Source organism: Oncorhynchus mykiss, chromosome 2 (assembly GCF_013265735.2).
Source record: "Oncorhynchus mykiss isolate Arlee chromosome 2, USDA_OmykA_1.1, whole genome shotgun sequence".
NCBI lineage: Eukaryota > Metazoa > Chordata > Actinopteri > Salmoniformes > Salmonidae > Oncorhynchus > Oncorhynchus mykiss.
In genome coordinates, this window is record NC_048566.1 from 4,049,732 (window position 1) to 4,065,751 (window position 16,020).

Genomic DNA, 16,020 nt, shown 5'->3' on the forward strand with positions numbered 1-16,020 from the left:
CAGTAGTAATAATATAACAGTAGTAATATATAATATATAACAGTAGTAATATATAATATATAACAGTAGTAATATATAATATATAACAGTAGTAATAATATAACAGTAGTACTATATAATATATAACAGTAGTAATAATATAACAGTAGTAATATATAATATATAACAGTAGTAATATATAATATATAACAGTAGTAATAATATAACAGTAGTAATATATAATATATAACAGTAGTAATATATAATATATAACAGTAGTAATAATATAACAGTAGTACTATATAATATATAACAGTAGTAATAATATAACAGTAGTAATATATATTATATAACAGTAGTAATATATAAGATATAACAGTAGTAATAATAGAACAGTAGTAATATATATTATATAACAGTAGTAATAATATAACAGTAGTAATATATATTATATAACAGTAGTAATATATAAGATATAACAGTAGTAATAATAGAACAGTAGTAATATATAATATATAACAGTAGTAATAATAGAACAGTAGTAATATATATTATATAACAGTAGTAATAATATAACAGTAGTAATATATAATATATAACAGTAGTAATAATATAACAGTAGTAATATATAATATATAACAGTAGTAATAATATAACAGTAGTAATATATATTATATAACAGTAGTAATATATAAGATATAACAGTAGTAATAATATAACAGTAGTAATATATATTATATAACAGTAGTAATATATAATATATAACAGTAGTTATAATAGAACAGTAGTACTATATAATATATAACAGTAGTAATAATATAACAGTAGTAATATATTATATATAACAGTAGCAATAATACATTGATATAACATAATCCTGGGGCAAATACAACATTACAAAGATGGTCACTAATTTGTTCACTCAAATTCCAGATACAAGAGTGAGTAAACATGTGTCCCCTAACCTACCCTGACTAATTACCTAGCCTGGATAATGTTGTCTGACAGCATGACAGAGAAGTGATAACGTTTGGTAAACAAAGATAGAACCCAGCTCTGCGTCTAAAACATGCTGTATGGTCCTTGTGCTGTATTGAATCCTCATACTAAAGGACATGAAACATCACGACTTCAGCAGGAGGCTACTGGTGCTCTCTGTCCTTTCAACTATCTTTGATTCTCTTAATGCGGTCGAAGTCTGTTCCAACACTATTCTGCCAGGATCTAAAGGTGATGTTTTTCAACCTTCCATCTGCAGGCTCTCTAAAGGATTTTAGAACTATCTGGTGTGTCTCCACAGTACAGCAATCTGTCTGATGTTATGTAAGAGCTTGGGAATTGTCAGGGCTCGGAAATATTTATTTTTTTGTAAACCTCATCGTAGATGTTGCCATTTTGCCGTTTTAATAGATATGTTATGCAAATTCAAATCCTTTTAAATGTAAAGCAAACAAATGATGATCTAAAGCCTGTCTGCACCGTGTTAAACCAGGCGGTTATAATGGAGATAGCATGATCTGTCTGCACCGTGTTAAACCAGGCGGTTATAATGGAGATAGCATGATCTGTCTGCACCGTGTTAAACCAGGCGGTTATAATGGAGATAGCATGATCTGTCTGCACCGTGTTAAACCAGGCGGTTATAATGGAGATAGCATGATCTGTCTGCAACGTGTTAAACCAGGCGGTTATAATGGAGATAGCATGATCTGTCTGCACCGTGTTAAACCAGGCGGTTACAATGGCGATAGCATGATCTGTCTGCACTGTGTTAAACCAGGTGGTTATTATGGAGATAGCATGATCTGTCTGCACCGTGTTAAACCAGGCGGTTATAATGGAGATAGCATGATCTGTCTGCAACGTGTTAAACCAGGCGGTTATAATGGAGATAGCATGATCTGTCTGCACCGTGTTAAACCAGGCGGTTATAATGGAGATAGCATGATCTGTCTGCACCGTGTTAAACCAGGCGGTTATAATGGAGATAGCATGATCTGTCTGCAACGTGTTAAACCAGGCGGTTATAATGGAGATAGCATGATCTGTCTGCACCATGTTAAACCAGGTGGTTAATTTTTATTTTAAAATCTTTTATTTAACCTTTATTTAACTAGGCAAGTCAGTTAAGAACAAATTATTATTTACAATGACGGCCTACAACGGACAAACCCGGACGACCAATTGTACGCCGCCCTATGGGACTCCCAGTCACGGCCTGTTGTGATACAGCCTGGTTAATGGAGATAGCATGCCTCGGTTGCTGTTTTGTTGTTTCACTACAACAGTAGCTTGTTTCCTACAGAAACCATGATGTTACAAGTAAACAATGTGTTTTTATTTTATTTTACTACAACAGTAGCTTGTTTCCTACAGAGACCCTGCTGGTATTAAACAATAACCATGTGTTGAAATAGTACCGTCACTTCCATCTCCTTTATTGGGGCAACAGCCTTAAGACATGGTTGGTATGAGAGGCTGCTACTGTTGTAGTGTTGTGCAGTATTAACACGGTGTTGGCTGTGTAGGTTGGACTATAACTAACACCCTTAGACAGTAGAGGTAATACTTATTTGGGGATTTTAGGAGGAGTATATACTGTGTGTCATGAGTAATTTATACAAAAGGAAATGTTTCATTTTGTTTTGCGTGCTATTGCTAGCGCCAGAGAAGTGGCCACTATGACTGTCTGGCTGACTGTCTGTATTGAAACAGCTGCTTCACAATAGAGGAGTTTATTTAGATAAGACCCATCCCAAACAGCAGTGTCTATATGGACTGAGAAAGAAGGGCTATGGTTTGTCTTGAAGTCAGTGAACCTGTAAACCAGGCACAGAAAAGCCAAGGCCCTACTGAGTCAGGTTTTCCTCAGGTCAAATGGGAGCCTTTTCAGTCCACTGAACAAACCTCTGTCTCTATTGTCGGGTCTCTTCTCTCTGTAGTTCGCTTGACATATTTATTGCATTGTCATAAAATGGGTTCTAATGCTTTTTCTTCCCTTCGTTGTGATTGGTCCCTGAGTTCATAGGAGGCCATTTTGAAATGTAGAAAAGCATCAACGTTTTTTTTTTTTGTTTTTTTTTTTTTAAACCTTGAAGGCCAAAAGCCCAAATACAGTGGTTTTACGTGCAACAATAAATAAGCTTTTTTTTTTTTAATTGACTTCCGTTGGCCTCCCAAGAGTTGCTGAATCTCCTCTTAACGTTTCTTCCTCTCCTAACAGGAGACCTGGGTGAAGGGGGAGGCGAGGGAGACCAGGGACGGCTGGGAAAGACCGGTCCACCAGGACTACTAGGTTCCTCCTTTTATATATCTTTTAATTGGTTTAATATTCAAATACATGAATCATTGAGGAATTAAAAGGAAGTGGTATAAAAGCCAGAGAGTTGATTCAACTTTCCGGCATGTTCTTACTGATCCTTTTTTAAATCGTTTTTTAAATTGTTGTCATGACGGTTTTAAACAGAGTATCTAAACAGAGTTTGTTAAGTGTCTAAGTGAGCTGAGGTGTTTTGTATACTCCCACGCGTAGTGGTGTAAAGTACTTAAGTACAAATACTTTAAAGTACTACTTATGTTCGTTTTGGGGGTATCTGTACTTTACTATTTATAATTTTGACAAACTTTAACTTTTATTTCACTCACTTCCTGAAGAACATTTAACTCCATAAATGTTCGTTTTGGGGGTATCTGTACTTTACTATTTATCATTTTGACAAACTTTAACTTTTATTTCACTCACTTCCTGAAGAACATTTAACTCCATAAATTTTCCCTGACACCCAAAAGTACTCGTTACATTTTTTATGCTTAGCAGGACAGGAAAATGGTCCAATTCACACACTTATCAAAAAAATATCCATAGTCATTCCCACTTCCTCTGATCTGTCAGACTCACTAAAGACAAATGCTTTGTTTTTCTATTAAGGTATCTTTACTTTTACTCAAGCATGACACATTTTCCACCACTGCCCACGCTCCTCAGTTGAAGGTAAATGCCTGTATAAGCATTCAATACTCTAGACTCAAAAGCAGAACAGACTAGCTATCCCCCCAGTCTTTCTAGATTCAGAAGCAACACGGTGTCTGACTCTGACGTGAGTGAGGTCTGATTGGCACCGGCAGTGAGCTGAGTTACAATGGAGTAGCCTGGTCCAGACCAGCCAGCCTCCGTGAGCCTGACTCTCTGCTTTTCCTTGAAGGAAGTCACATCAGAGCAGACGTGTTAATTGCTGCTGCTGCAGTATGGCGGCCAGCGGTCGGCGGGAGCACCATATATGTTCTGTGGGAGGTGGACGTAGGAGACAAGGAGGCAGGGTCAGGCGCTAAATGAACTTCTGGCTGGCCTCTTTCACAAACACACACCTCTATCATCGGACCAACAGACAGAGACAAATGCCAGCCAGGACCGTTGGGAGTCATTTCCACCCCCAAAAAGAAAGAACAAATCAAACTTGTTGACTTGTTTTTTCAACTTCACCCCACAGTGTATAACAAAACTAACAATGTTGGTTTCCTGTATAGGTTTGTTGTTAGGTTGGATTTGATGTATGTTCACCATAACGTAATGCTTTATAAATCCATTACATGACATTACAGTAAATACTCAGCTTGATCAAAGTTTCCTTTCCAGGTAATTTACTAAGAGATGTTAGAGTAAACTTTAAAATGTAAATGGGGCTTAAAGAGGGGTTACTAACCATCAGAGTGAGTTTAAAATGTAAATGGGGCTTAAAGAGGGGTTACTAACCATCAGAGTGAGTTTAAAATGTAAATGAGGCTTAAAGAGGGGTTACTAACCATCAAAGTGAGTTTAAAATATCCACTGCACATACTACTGCTGTTGATTAAGCTGAGACTGACTGAAGCCAAATTTGTAATTGCCTTTAATTTTACATTGCATGAAAGGATCACTAAACTAAAACGCATCACAAATGGTGCCATATTTTCCTTAAATAATACAGTACTTTTGACGAGGACCCATACGGCTCTGGTCAAAAGCAGTGCACTGTGTAGGTATTTGGGAATAGGGTGTCATTAAACTAAAATTTTCTCAGAACCTTTCCTGAGCATCAGCTGCTGGTGCCTTCAGCACCTGGAAGAAGGAGAGTCATTAGACAAGTTACAACGGTTGGCCTTTGAAAAGGGGGAAGTGAAATGAGAGAATGACATCTTGAACTTCTGACTGCCGGTTAAACTTAGGCAATATCAGTGAGAAAATGTCAATAATCAGACCTGTATCGGTAGTGGATAATTAATCAATAATCAGACCTGTATCAGTAGTGGATAATTAATCAATAATCAGACCTGTATCGGTAGTGGATAATTAATCAATAATCAGACCTGTATCGGTAGTGGATAATTAATCAATAATCAGACCTGTATCGGTAGTGGATAATTAATCAATAATCAGACCTGTATCGGTAGTGGATAATTAATCAATGAGGTGCAAGAGGCAGTGCAATATCACGACTACAGTCACAGCAGGTAAATTGCATTGTTCGGCTCGATGCGATAAGCCACTGCCTTGTGTGCCTTATTGCTTTTATAAAATTCTTACCAACATATTTAAAATAACAATGGTTACATATTTTCAATAAAAAAAACGTTATTTGGATAAATCGTTACATACAATTGAATGATTCCACCAGAATAATCTGGGTGTTAGTTATTTTGGTCATGTTGCTACAGACCTGACCCAGTTGTAAATGATTTTTGCATAGTTGCTATGCAACAGGACTGGTCATCCGTTCTCGTCACTTGCTCTAGATAGCTAACCAACTTCAGCTAACTCAGTCACGTCAAAACATTGAACCTTGAATAACAGTACACAAACTGCATTTTCGTTTGTTTGAGCTTCTTTTTTTTCTATTGGCATTTACTTGGATATATGTCCATGATACTGACGTTGATGTGTGATTTCGACTGTCTCAGAAAAAGTTGTCTGGGCACCGTTCACCGTATGGTACTAAATTCAAAAGTTGAACACTGTTTCCCGAGGTCTGACAGGCAGACAGCGAGGCTTATATTATCCCCCGCTGTACCAAACTAAATGCTAGGCTGGAAGCAAGGGGAAATCAGGTGCGAGTTGGGATAAATACAAGAAATGATTCGGCCAGCAACACGATCATCATAGTCTTATGGAGGCGCAGGGATACTTCTCAGAGGGAAGCGTTATCAGGCATAGGTGTGTCTGTGACCGCCAATACAAGACGGCTCGTCCAATCAGCATCCAGGATCCAAACAACCAGTTTTATAATGACCGTTCCTGACTAAATCAAACAATCTCTTCACGTTCAGCCTATCATTTGAAATGTCCCACCTGCTAGAATATGAAAGCAGACACCATAATGATGATGTTCCATGTTGAGAAATGTTTCCTTGTGTTAGGATTTTTCCTTTTAAAAAATTCAGTCAACTGAAATTATGCTAAAACATGATGATGACTAAAATACTTGAGCTGTACATATGCTAGGTTGTAAAAACCCCAAAGTAGGTCTAATTTGGAAAAACACCATGAGATCTCACAACCTGGAGAAAAAAACAACACTTTATACAATCTGTGAAGATACAAAATAATGACAATTCAATCCAAATGGGCATGGCTGAAATACATTGTGAAAAACAATATTGACTGGTGCTAGACGGTTCATGTGTGGTACAGGCTTTTGGGAAGGGGGTCCTGCATCAGTTATTATTTCAACTACTATCCATTTCCTGAGGAAATACTCATTTTGATCCTGGCAGAGCGGCTCTGGCATAAAAAGCAGATGTCCCAATCCGTCTCTCTCAATTCAATTCAAGGGCTTTATTGGCACGGGACAAATATGTTAACATTGCCAAAGCAAGTGAAGTAGATAATAAACAAAAGTGAAATAAACAATCAAAATTAACAGTCAACATTACACTCACAAAAGTTCTAAAAGAATAAAGACATTTCAAACGTCATATTATGTCTATATACAGTGTTGTAATGATGTGCAAATAGTTAAAGTACAAAAGGGAAAATAAATAAACATAAATATGGGTTGTATTTACAATGGTGTTTGTTCTTCACTGGTTGCCCTTTTCTCGTGGCAACAGGTCACACATCTTGCTGCTGTGATGGCAAATTGTGGTATTTCACCTAGTAGATATGGGAGTTTATCAAAATTGGGTTTGTTTTTCAAATTCTTTGTGGATCTGTGTAATCTGAGGGAACTATGTGTCTCTAAAATGGTTATACATTTGGCAGGAGGTTAGGAAGTCCAGCTCAGTTTCCACCTCATTTTGTGGGCAGTGAGCACATAGCCTGTCTTCTCTTGAGAGCCAGGTCTGTCTACGGCGGCCTGTTTCAATAGCAAGGCTATGCTCACTGAGTCTGTACATAGTCAAAGCTTTCCTTAAAGTTGGGTCAGTCACGGTGGTCAAGTATTCTGCCGCTGTGAACTCTCTGTTTAGGGCCAAATAGCATTCTAGTTTGCACTGTTTATTTCCATGTGTCAAGTAATTATCTTTTTGTTTTCTCACGATTTGGTTGGGTCTAATTTGGTTGGGTCTCTCTCTCCCCCTAACTCTCTCTCTCTCTCTCTCCCCCCTCTTCCTCTCCCCCTATTTCTCTTTCTCCACCCTCTCCCCATCTCACTCTCCCCTCACTCCCCCTTTCTCTCCCTCTCCCCCTATTTCTCTTTCTCCACCCTCTCCCCCTCTCACTCTCCCCCTCACTCCCCCTTTCTCTCCCCCTCTCTCCCCTTTCTCTCTCTCTCTCTCTCTCTACCTTCTCTCTCTCCTCCCATTTTTCTCCCCCCTCTCACTCTCCCCCTCCTTCTCTCTCCCCGTTTCTCTCTCCCCCTCTCCCTCCTCTCTCTCTCTGGCCTTTAGTTTCTCTCTTTAAATTCCATCAGTAGCCTAACTGCCATACAAAACCATAAGAAAACAGCAATAAAGAAACAGACCTAAAAAAATAAACTCTCTCTACCTATTTACAATTTCCTTTTGGTCTGGCAGTTCACCAGTCTTCTCCTACCCTCTGTCTCAGGTCTGACAGTTCACCAGTCTTCTCCTACCCTCTGTCTCAGGTCTGGCAGTTCACCAGTCTTCTCCTACCCTCTGTCTCAGGTCTGGCAGTTCACCAGTCTTCTCCTACCCTCTGTCTCAGGTCTGGCAGTTCACCAGTCTTCTCCTACCCTCTGTCTCAGGTCTGGCAGTTCACCAGTCTTCTCCTACCCTCTGTCTCAGGTCTGACAGTTCACCAGTCTTCTCCTACCCTCTGTCTCAGGTCTGGCAGTTCACCAGTCTTCTCCTACCCTCTGTCTCAGGTCTGGCAGTTCACCAGTCTTCTCCTACCCTCTGTCTCAGGTCTGACAGTTCACCAGTCTTCTCCTACCCTCTGTCTCAGGTCTGACAGTTCACCAGTCTTCTCCTACCCTCTGTCTCAGGTCTGACAGTTCACCAGTCTTCTCCTACCCTCTATCTCAGGTCTGACAGGGGAGCTCGGAGATAAAGGAGAGCAGGGCCGGACGGGGAAGATGGGTCCTGCTGGAGACAAAGGTAATCATTTAGTAATCAGACTGGGAAATATTCTGCTGACGGAGAAGAAAACTGTTCTGGCTGCATCTCAGGCCAATGATACAGAGGCCGTGTCTCTACTGACACCCTGTTCAGCCATAGGACTGGTTAAAAGTAGTGCACTACTACCCATAGGTCTGGTCGAAAGTAGTGCACTACTACCCATAGGGCTGGTTAAAAGTAGTGCACTATACAGGGAATAGGGTGCCCTTTAGGGCTAAGCCACAGAGACACACTGCCAGACCCAAACTACCTGGGAGAGACCTTCATCAAGTTTGTTTTACATAAACAGGTACTTGTTTAGTTTTTATCCAATGTATTCAGCCTCTCTTCCCATTGAACCCTTCAACTCGGGTCGTTGATGCATCTGTTAGACAGACCTGGGTTCAAATACTATTTGAAATCTTTCCATTCTTTGATCATTGCTCTAGCCTGGCCTGTTGTATCAGACAGACAGGGGTTACAGTGCTCTAGCCTGCCTGTAGTATCAGACAGACAGGGGTTAGAGTGCTCTAGCCAGCCTGTAGTATCAGACAGACAGGGGTTACAGTGATCTAGCCTGCCTGTAGTATCAGACAGACAGGGGTTACAGTGCTCTAGCCTGCCTGTAGTATCAGACAGACAGGGGTTACAGTGCTCTAGCCTGGCCTGCCTGTAGTATCAGACAGACAGGGGTTACAGTGCTCTAGCCTGCCTGTAGTATCAGACAGACAGGGGTTACAGTGCTCTAGCCTGGCCTGCCTGTAGTATCAGACAGACAGGGGTTACAGTGCTCTAGCCTGCCTGTAGTATCAGACAGACAGGGTTACAGTGTTGGGACTATTCTATCGGTCTATTTAGCCAGGCAAGCTCAATCAAGCACAGATAAAGGATTCGCCTACCTGCCTTTGTGCCCTTGAGCAAGGCACCTAACCCCCCACAACAGCTCCCCAGGTGCCCAGTGTGGCACCCCCCACCCCTCCTATAAAAACGGTATGTGTGTGTGTGTGTCTTTCTGAGGGGTTAAATCAGAATTCAGAGTTCGGTTGGACCTCGTGTGCAATTGACCAATAAAGTGATGTTACTGTTCATAGTATTTGTCACGGCCGTTGAATGAAGAGGACCAAGGTGCAGCGTGGTAAGCGTACATATTATCTTTATTAGAAAACACGCTGAACAAAACAATAAACACTACCAAACACTACCAAACACTACCAAACACTACCAAACACTACCAAACACTACCAAACAAACCGTGAAGCTAAAGGCTCTGTGCCATAAACAAAGTCAACTTCCCACAAACACAGGTGGGAAAAAGGGCTACCTAAGTATGGTTCTCAATCAGAGACAACGATAGACAGCTGTCCCTGATAGAGAACCCTACCCGGCCAAAACATAGAGATAAAAATAATAGAACATAGAATACCCACCCCAAATCACACCCTGACCAAGCCAAAATAGAGACATAAACAGGATGTCTAAGGTCAGGGCGTGACAGTATTAGTATCAAACAGTATTTGAACTCAGGTCTGCTAGTAGAGAGTTATTTTCCACGGTCGTCAATGTGATCAGCTTGGAAGGGCTCATATTTAGGTGTCAGGAACATGTTTACTGAGAGCTCAACCATTATGTCCTGTGTGAAACCCTGTGTACATCCCAAATGCAATCTATTCCCTATATAGTGCACTACTTTCTACCAGAGCCTGGTTAACACTAGTGCACTACTTTCTATCAGAGCCTGGTCAACAGTAGTGCACTACTTTCTATCAGAGCCTGGTTAACAGTAGTGCACTACTTTCTACCAGAGCCTGGTTAACAGTAGTGCACTACTTTCTATCAGAGCCTGGTCAACAGTAGTGCACTACTTTCTATCAGAGCCTGGTCAACAGTAGTGCACTACTTTCTATCAGAGCCTGGTTAACAAGAGTCTGGTCAATCCTGTCTGAAATGTTTTGACAGCACTTCAGAAAGAGTCTGGTCAATCCTGTCTGTAATGCTTTGACAGACCTACAGAAAGAGTCTGGTCAATCCTGTCTGTAATGCTCTGACAGACCTACAGAAAGAGTCTGGTCAATCCTGTCTGAAATGCTTTGACAGACCTACAGAAAGAGTCTGGTCAATCCTGTCTGTAATGCTTCGACAGAGCTACAGAAAGAGTCTGGGCAATCCTTTCTGAAATGCTTTGACAGAGCTACAGAAAGAGTCTGGACAATCCTGTCTGTAATGCTTTGACAGAGCTACAGAAAGAGTCTGGTCAATCCTGTCTGTAATGCTTTGACAGACCTACAGAAAGAGTCTGGTCAATCCTGTCTGTAATGCTTTGACAGACCTACAGAAAGAGTCTGGGCAATCCTGTCTGTAATGCTTTGACAGACCTACAGAAAGAGTCTGGTCAATCCTGTCTGTAATGCTTCGACAGAGCTACAGAAAGAGTCTGGTCAATCCTTTCTGAAATGCTTTGACAGACCTACAGAAAGAGTCTGGACAATCCTGTCTGTAATGCTTTGACGTACCTACAGAAAGAGTCTGGTCAATCCTGTCTGAAATGCTTTGACAGAGCTACAGAAAGAGTCTGGTCAATCCTGTCTGAAATGCTTTGACAGAGCTACAGAAAGAGTCTGGTCAATCCTGTCTGAAATGCTTTGACAGAGCTACAGAAAGAGTCTGGTCAATCCTGTCTGAAATGCTTTGACAGACCTACAGAAAGAGTCTGGTCAATCCTGTCTGTAATGCTCTGACAGACCTACAGAAAGAGTCTGGTCAATCCTGTCTGAAATGCTTTGACAGAGCTACAGAAAGAGTCTGGTCAATCCTGTCTGAAATGCTTTGACAGAGCTACAGAAAGAGTCTGGTCAATCCTGTCTGAAATGCTCTGACAGACGTACAGAAATCCAGACCTCACTTAGCAGGCACATAATGACACTATCAATTTAGTAGGTTAAGTCTTAACAATAATCAAAACATTTCCATATTTGGGTTATTTAAAAACACTATGTTGGTACTATTGTCCCAGGTAACTGTGGCAAAATAAAGGGTATTTCATGAAGCTGTATCAAGTCAAGAGAAAAGCCTTCAAATCAATCTCAGTGAAAATCTCAGATCCTTGAGCTATTTTGTGACACGATAATGTGACACCTACACATTATTGCCCTCCGGTTCCAACTGTCATAAAAACAACCTGTGTTGTGTTGGTAATCTACTTACTTCCCCTAATTTATAAACTGTCAGTTAGGAGATAAAACACCTAGTGTAGAGAGAGGTTGATTCACCTTCCTGTTAGTTAGGAGGTAAAACACCTACTGTAGAGATAGGTTGAATCACCTTCCTGTCAGTTAGGGGGTAAAACACCTAGTGTAGGGAGAGGTTGATTCACCTTCCTGTCAGTTAGGGGGTAAAACACCTAGTGTAGAGAGAGGTTGATTCTCCTTCCTGTCAGTTAGGAGGTAAAACACCTAGTGTAGAGAGAGGTTGATTCACCTTCCTGTCAGTTAGGGGGTAAAACACCTAGTGTAGAGAGAGGTTGATTCACCTTCCTGTCAGTTAGGAGGTAAAACACCTAGTGTAGAGAGAGGTTGATTCACCTTCCTGTCAGTTAGGAGGTAAAACACCTAGTGTAGGGGGAGGTTGAATCACCTTCCTGTTAGTTAGGAGGTAAAACACCTAGTGTAGAGAGAGGTTGATTCACCTTCCTGTTAGTTAGGAGGTAAAACACCTAGTGTAGAGAGAGGTTGATTCACCTTCCTGTCAGTTAGGAGGTAAAACACCTAGTGTAGAGAGAGGTTGAATCACCTTCCTGTCAGTTATGAGGTAAAACACCTAGTGTAGAGAGAGGTTGATTCTCCTTCCTGTCAGTTAGGAGGTAAAACACCTAGTGTAGAGAGAGATTGATTCTCCTTCCTGTCAGTTAGGAGGTAAAACACCTAGTGTAGAGAGAGGTTGAATCACCTTCCTGTCAGTTAGGAGGTAAAACACCTACTGTAGAGAGAGGTTGATTCCCTCTCCTGCCACATCTCTGCTCTATGAAGTGAAGCACTGTGGAGTGCTGCCGTCTAGTGGTGATATCTTACCAGTGCAAATAGTTTTCATGCTGAAGCAGACATCTACTCAACAAAATGTATATGTCTGGTCTCTATCCTCCCTGGACTATGCTGCTGTCCCATATGTGTAGTGTAACTGTACATGTTGTTTCCAGGAGACGCAGGAGATGCAGGAGTTGATGGACCCTCTGGAATGAAAGGGAAAGCAGGTGAGCTAGTTCATTATTTAGCCTCGTTCTTTGTTCATGTATGTTTCCAAACCACTGGATATGTGGGAATTCCTTCATGACTGTTGGAAAAGCATTCCAGGTGAAGCTGGTTGAGAGAATGCCAAGAGTGTGCAAAGCTGTCATCGGGCAAAGGGTTTCTACCTTGAAGAATCTAAAATCTATTTTGATTTGTTAAACACTTTTTGGGGTTACAACATGATTCCATATGTGTTATTTCACAGTTTTAATGTCTTATTCTACAATGTAGAAAATGGTACAAACAAAGAAAAGCCCTTGAATGAGCAGGTTTATCCAGACTTTTGACTGGTACTGTATGTTTCCAAGTCACTGGAGATAGTACCTCCAAACCACTGGAGATAGTACCTTCAAACCACTGGAGACAGTACATCCAAGTCACTGGAGACAGTACCTCCAAACCACTGGAGATAGTACCTCCAAGTCACTGGAGATAGTACCTCCAAACCACTGGAGACAGTACCTCCAAGTCACTGGAGACAGTACCTCCAAACCACTGGAGACAGTACCTCCAAACCACTGGAGACAGTACCTCCAAACCACTGGAGATAGTACCTCCAAACCACTGGAGATAGTACCTCCAAACCACTGGAGATAGTACCTCCAAGTCACTGGAGATAGTACTTCCAAACCACTGGAGACAGTACCTCCAAGTCACTGGAGACAGTACCTCCAAACCACTGGAGACAGTACCTCCAAACCACTGGAGACAGTACCTCCAAACCACTGGAGATAGTACCTCCAAACCACTGGAGATAGTACCTCCAAACCACTGGAGACAGTACCTCCAAGTCACTGGAGATAGTACCTCCAAACCACTGGAGACAGTACCTCCAAGTCACTGGAGATAGTACCTCCAAACCACTGGAGATAGTACCTCCAAACCACTGGAGACAGTACCTCCAAACCACTGGAGACAGTACCTCCAAGTCACTGGAGATAGTACCTCCAAACCACTGGAGATAGTACCTCCAAACCACTGGAGATAGTACCTCCAAGTCACTGGAGATAGTACCTCCAAGTCACTGGAGATAGTACCTCCAAGTCACTATCATACAATGTTGTGTCTTCACATTCTGGACTGGCCTAGTTACAAAAAGAGATTTCCTGAAAGAGAATGATGTTTATTGTAAGACACCTGACTACAAGCATGTCTGACAGGGGCAACATGTGACTGTGGGAGGTACAGGAAGGTCGTTGGACAGATGGACATCAATATCAGAAAGCTGAAGAATGCAGTCAAGTTTGTGAAAAATGGTAAGTCATTGTATTCTGCTTAAATCATAATTTCAGGTCAGATCATTAGAAAACAATTCTCAGCCAATGTGTAGCACAACGTAAATCAAACTGGCATTCTACAACACAAAAAAAATATTTTTTTGACTTGGATTGAATAAGGAGTTTTTACTTATATTGAATTGGATGAATAAGGAGTTTAGACTCCAACTTATTACATCTCATATGTCATATTCAGTCATTTTAGGCATTAAGGAAACGGAGGAGAAATTTTACCTGATTGTGAAAGAGGCCAGAAAGTACCGAGAGGCTCTGATAAACTGTAAGCTGAGGGGCGGTATGCTCGCCATGCCCAAAACAACAGACACCAACACCCTGATTGCAGACTACGTCGCCCAGGCCGGCCTTACCCAGGTCTTCATCGGGCTGCAGGCTGGGCAGAAGGGTGGAGGGCCTGTTTACGCAGACCTGACCCCAGTGAGGAACTATACAGCCTGGGGCCTAGAGGAGCCATCAGGGGCCCCTTCCAACACCAGCTGTGTGAAGATGGTCACCACAGGTATGGCGAGGACCTTTTAACATGTACTCGCTGTGATTGACTAGTCCTACAATCTAATTCTAGATATCAATGAGCAACACTGAAATGGCACTCTATTCTCTGCTGCCCTATAGAGTGCACTACTCTGGTCAAACGTAGTGCATAAAACTAGGGAATAGGGTGCCACTTTAGACACGGCCAATAAATACATTTGGACTTAGTGCCATTTCAGAGTCAAGATATCGGCTGTGTTCCCCTTGCTCAGACGTTGCACGTATCAGCCAATGGTTGCGCGCCACGTCATCGACCGTGCCGTCTTGGTACCAGATTGCTATGACATAATGAATGTAGTCAGCCCGATACTTCAAAAAAATACCTATCCAGGTGTTGTGAGACCTGAAATGCGTTGGCAACGTCTGAGCCAAGGGGGGGGGGGGGGGGGGGGGGGGGGGGGGCGCCATCAACACTTCCATTTGGACTTAGTCCTCCTGATTGTAATCACCCACAGGCACCTGGAACCAGGTGGAGTGTGACATCACCATGTACTACGTGTGCGAGTTCGAGAAGAGCAGGAGAGGTCTCGCCGCCGTGCTGTGATGTCATCAAGTCGGTGGAAGGTTGTTGACGTGGACATTAGACCTTTATGCTAATACAGAAACCAGTAGTACATTAACCTATAGTTAAACATGTAGCCTTATAGTAACTAGACAAAGGTCATTGATATAACCTAGCCTATTGATTTTAATGAGAGATAAAAGTTGGTATCCATGGGGGCCTCCCGAGTGGCGCAGCGGTCTAAGGCACTGCGTCGCAGTGCTAGAGGTGTCACTACAGACCCGGGTTTGATCCCGGGCTGTATCACAACCGGCCGTGACCGGGAGTCCCATAGGGCAGTTCACAATTGGCCCAGTGTCGTCCGGGTTAGAGGAGGGTTTGGCCATGGGGCTATACTTGGCTCATCGCGCTCTAGCGCCTCCTTGTGGCGGGCCCGGGCGCAAGTAGACTGACCTCGGGTTTTCAGTTGAACGGTGTTTTCTGCGACACATTGGTGCAGCTGACTTCTGGGTTAAGTGGGCGGGTGTTAAGAAGAAGCGTGGTTTGGCAGGTCATGTTTCAGAGGACGCATGACTCGACCTTCGCCTCCCGAGCCCGTTGGGGAGTTGCAGTGATGAGACAAGATTCAAATTGGGGAGAAAATGTTTTTTGTTGTTTTTTTTAAAGTTGGTATCCCTTTTGACACTTAAGCCTTTAGTTTTTTGGGGGGATAGCATATAAAAACCTTTCCCTTTCTGTAATAAAACACCATACAAATCAACCACCTCATTTTGATTGTCCATTTATTCAGATCAGATCAGAACAGGTAAGGTTATGTTTCTAGTGAGCAGTGGCACGGCGGCAAGGAAAAACTCCCAAGAAGAAAGGAAGAAACCTGGAGAGGAACCAAAAAGCTAAACATTCA

At 41.9% G+C, this 16,020-nt stretch overlaps 1 protein-coding gene across 1 annotated transcript; it reads left to right on the plus strand.

The window, feature by feature from the left end:
* Positions 1–1,051: 1,051 nt before the first annotated feature.
* On the plus strand, positions 1,052–15,876 carry colec10 (collectin sub-family member 10 (C-type lectin)). The gene is made up of 7 exons (XM_036935433.1): positions 1,052–1,209; positions 3,203–3,274; positions 8,437–8,508; positions 12,698–12,751; positions 13,949–14,044; positions 14,262–14,582; positions 15,070–15,876. The coding sequence occupies exons 1-7, from the start codon at positions 1,095–1,097 to the stop codon at positions 15,156–15,158; spliced, it is 819 nt and encodes a 272-aa protein (XP_036791328.1). The 5' UTR covers positions 1,052–1,094; the 3' UTR covers positions 15,159–15,876.
* The last annotated feature ends 144 nt before the right edge of the window (positions 15,877–16,020 follow it).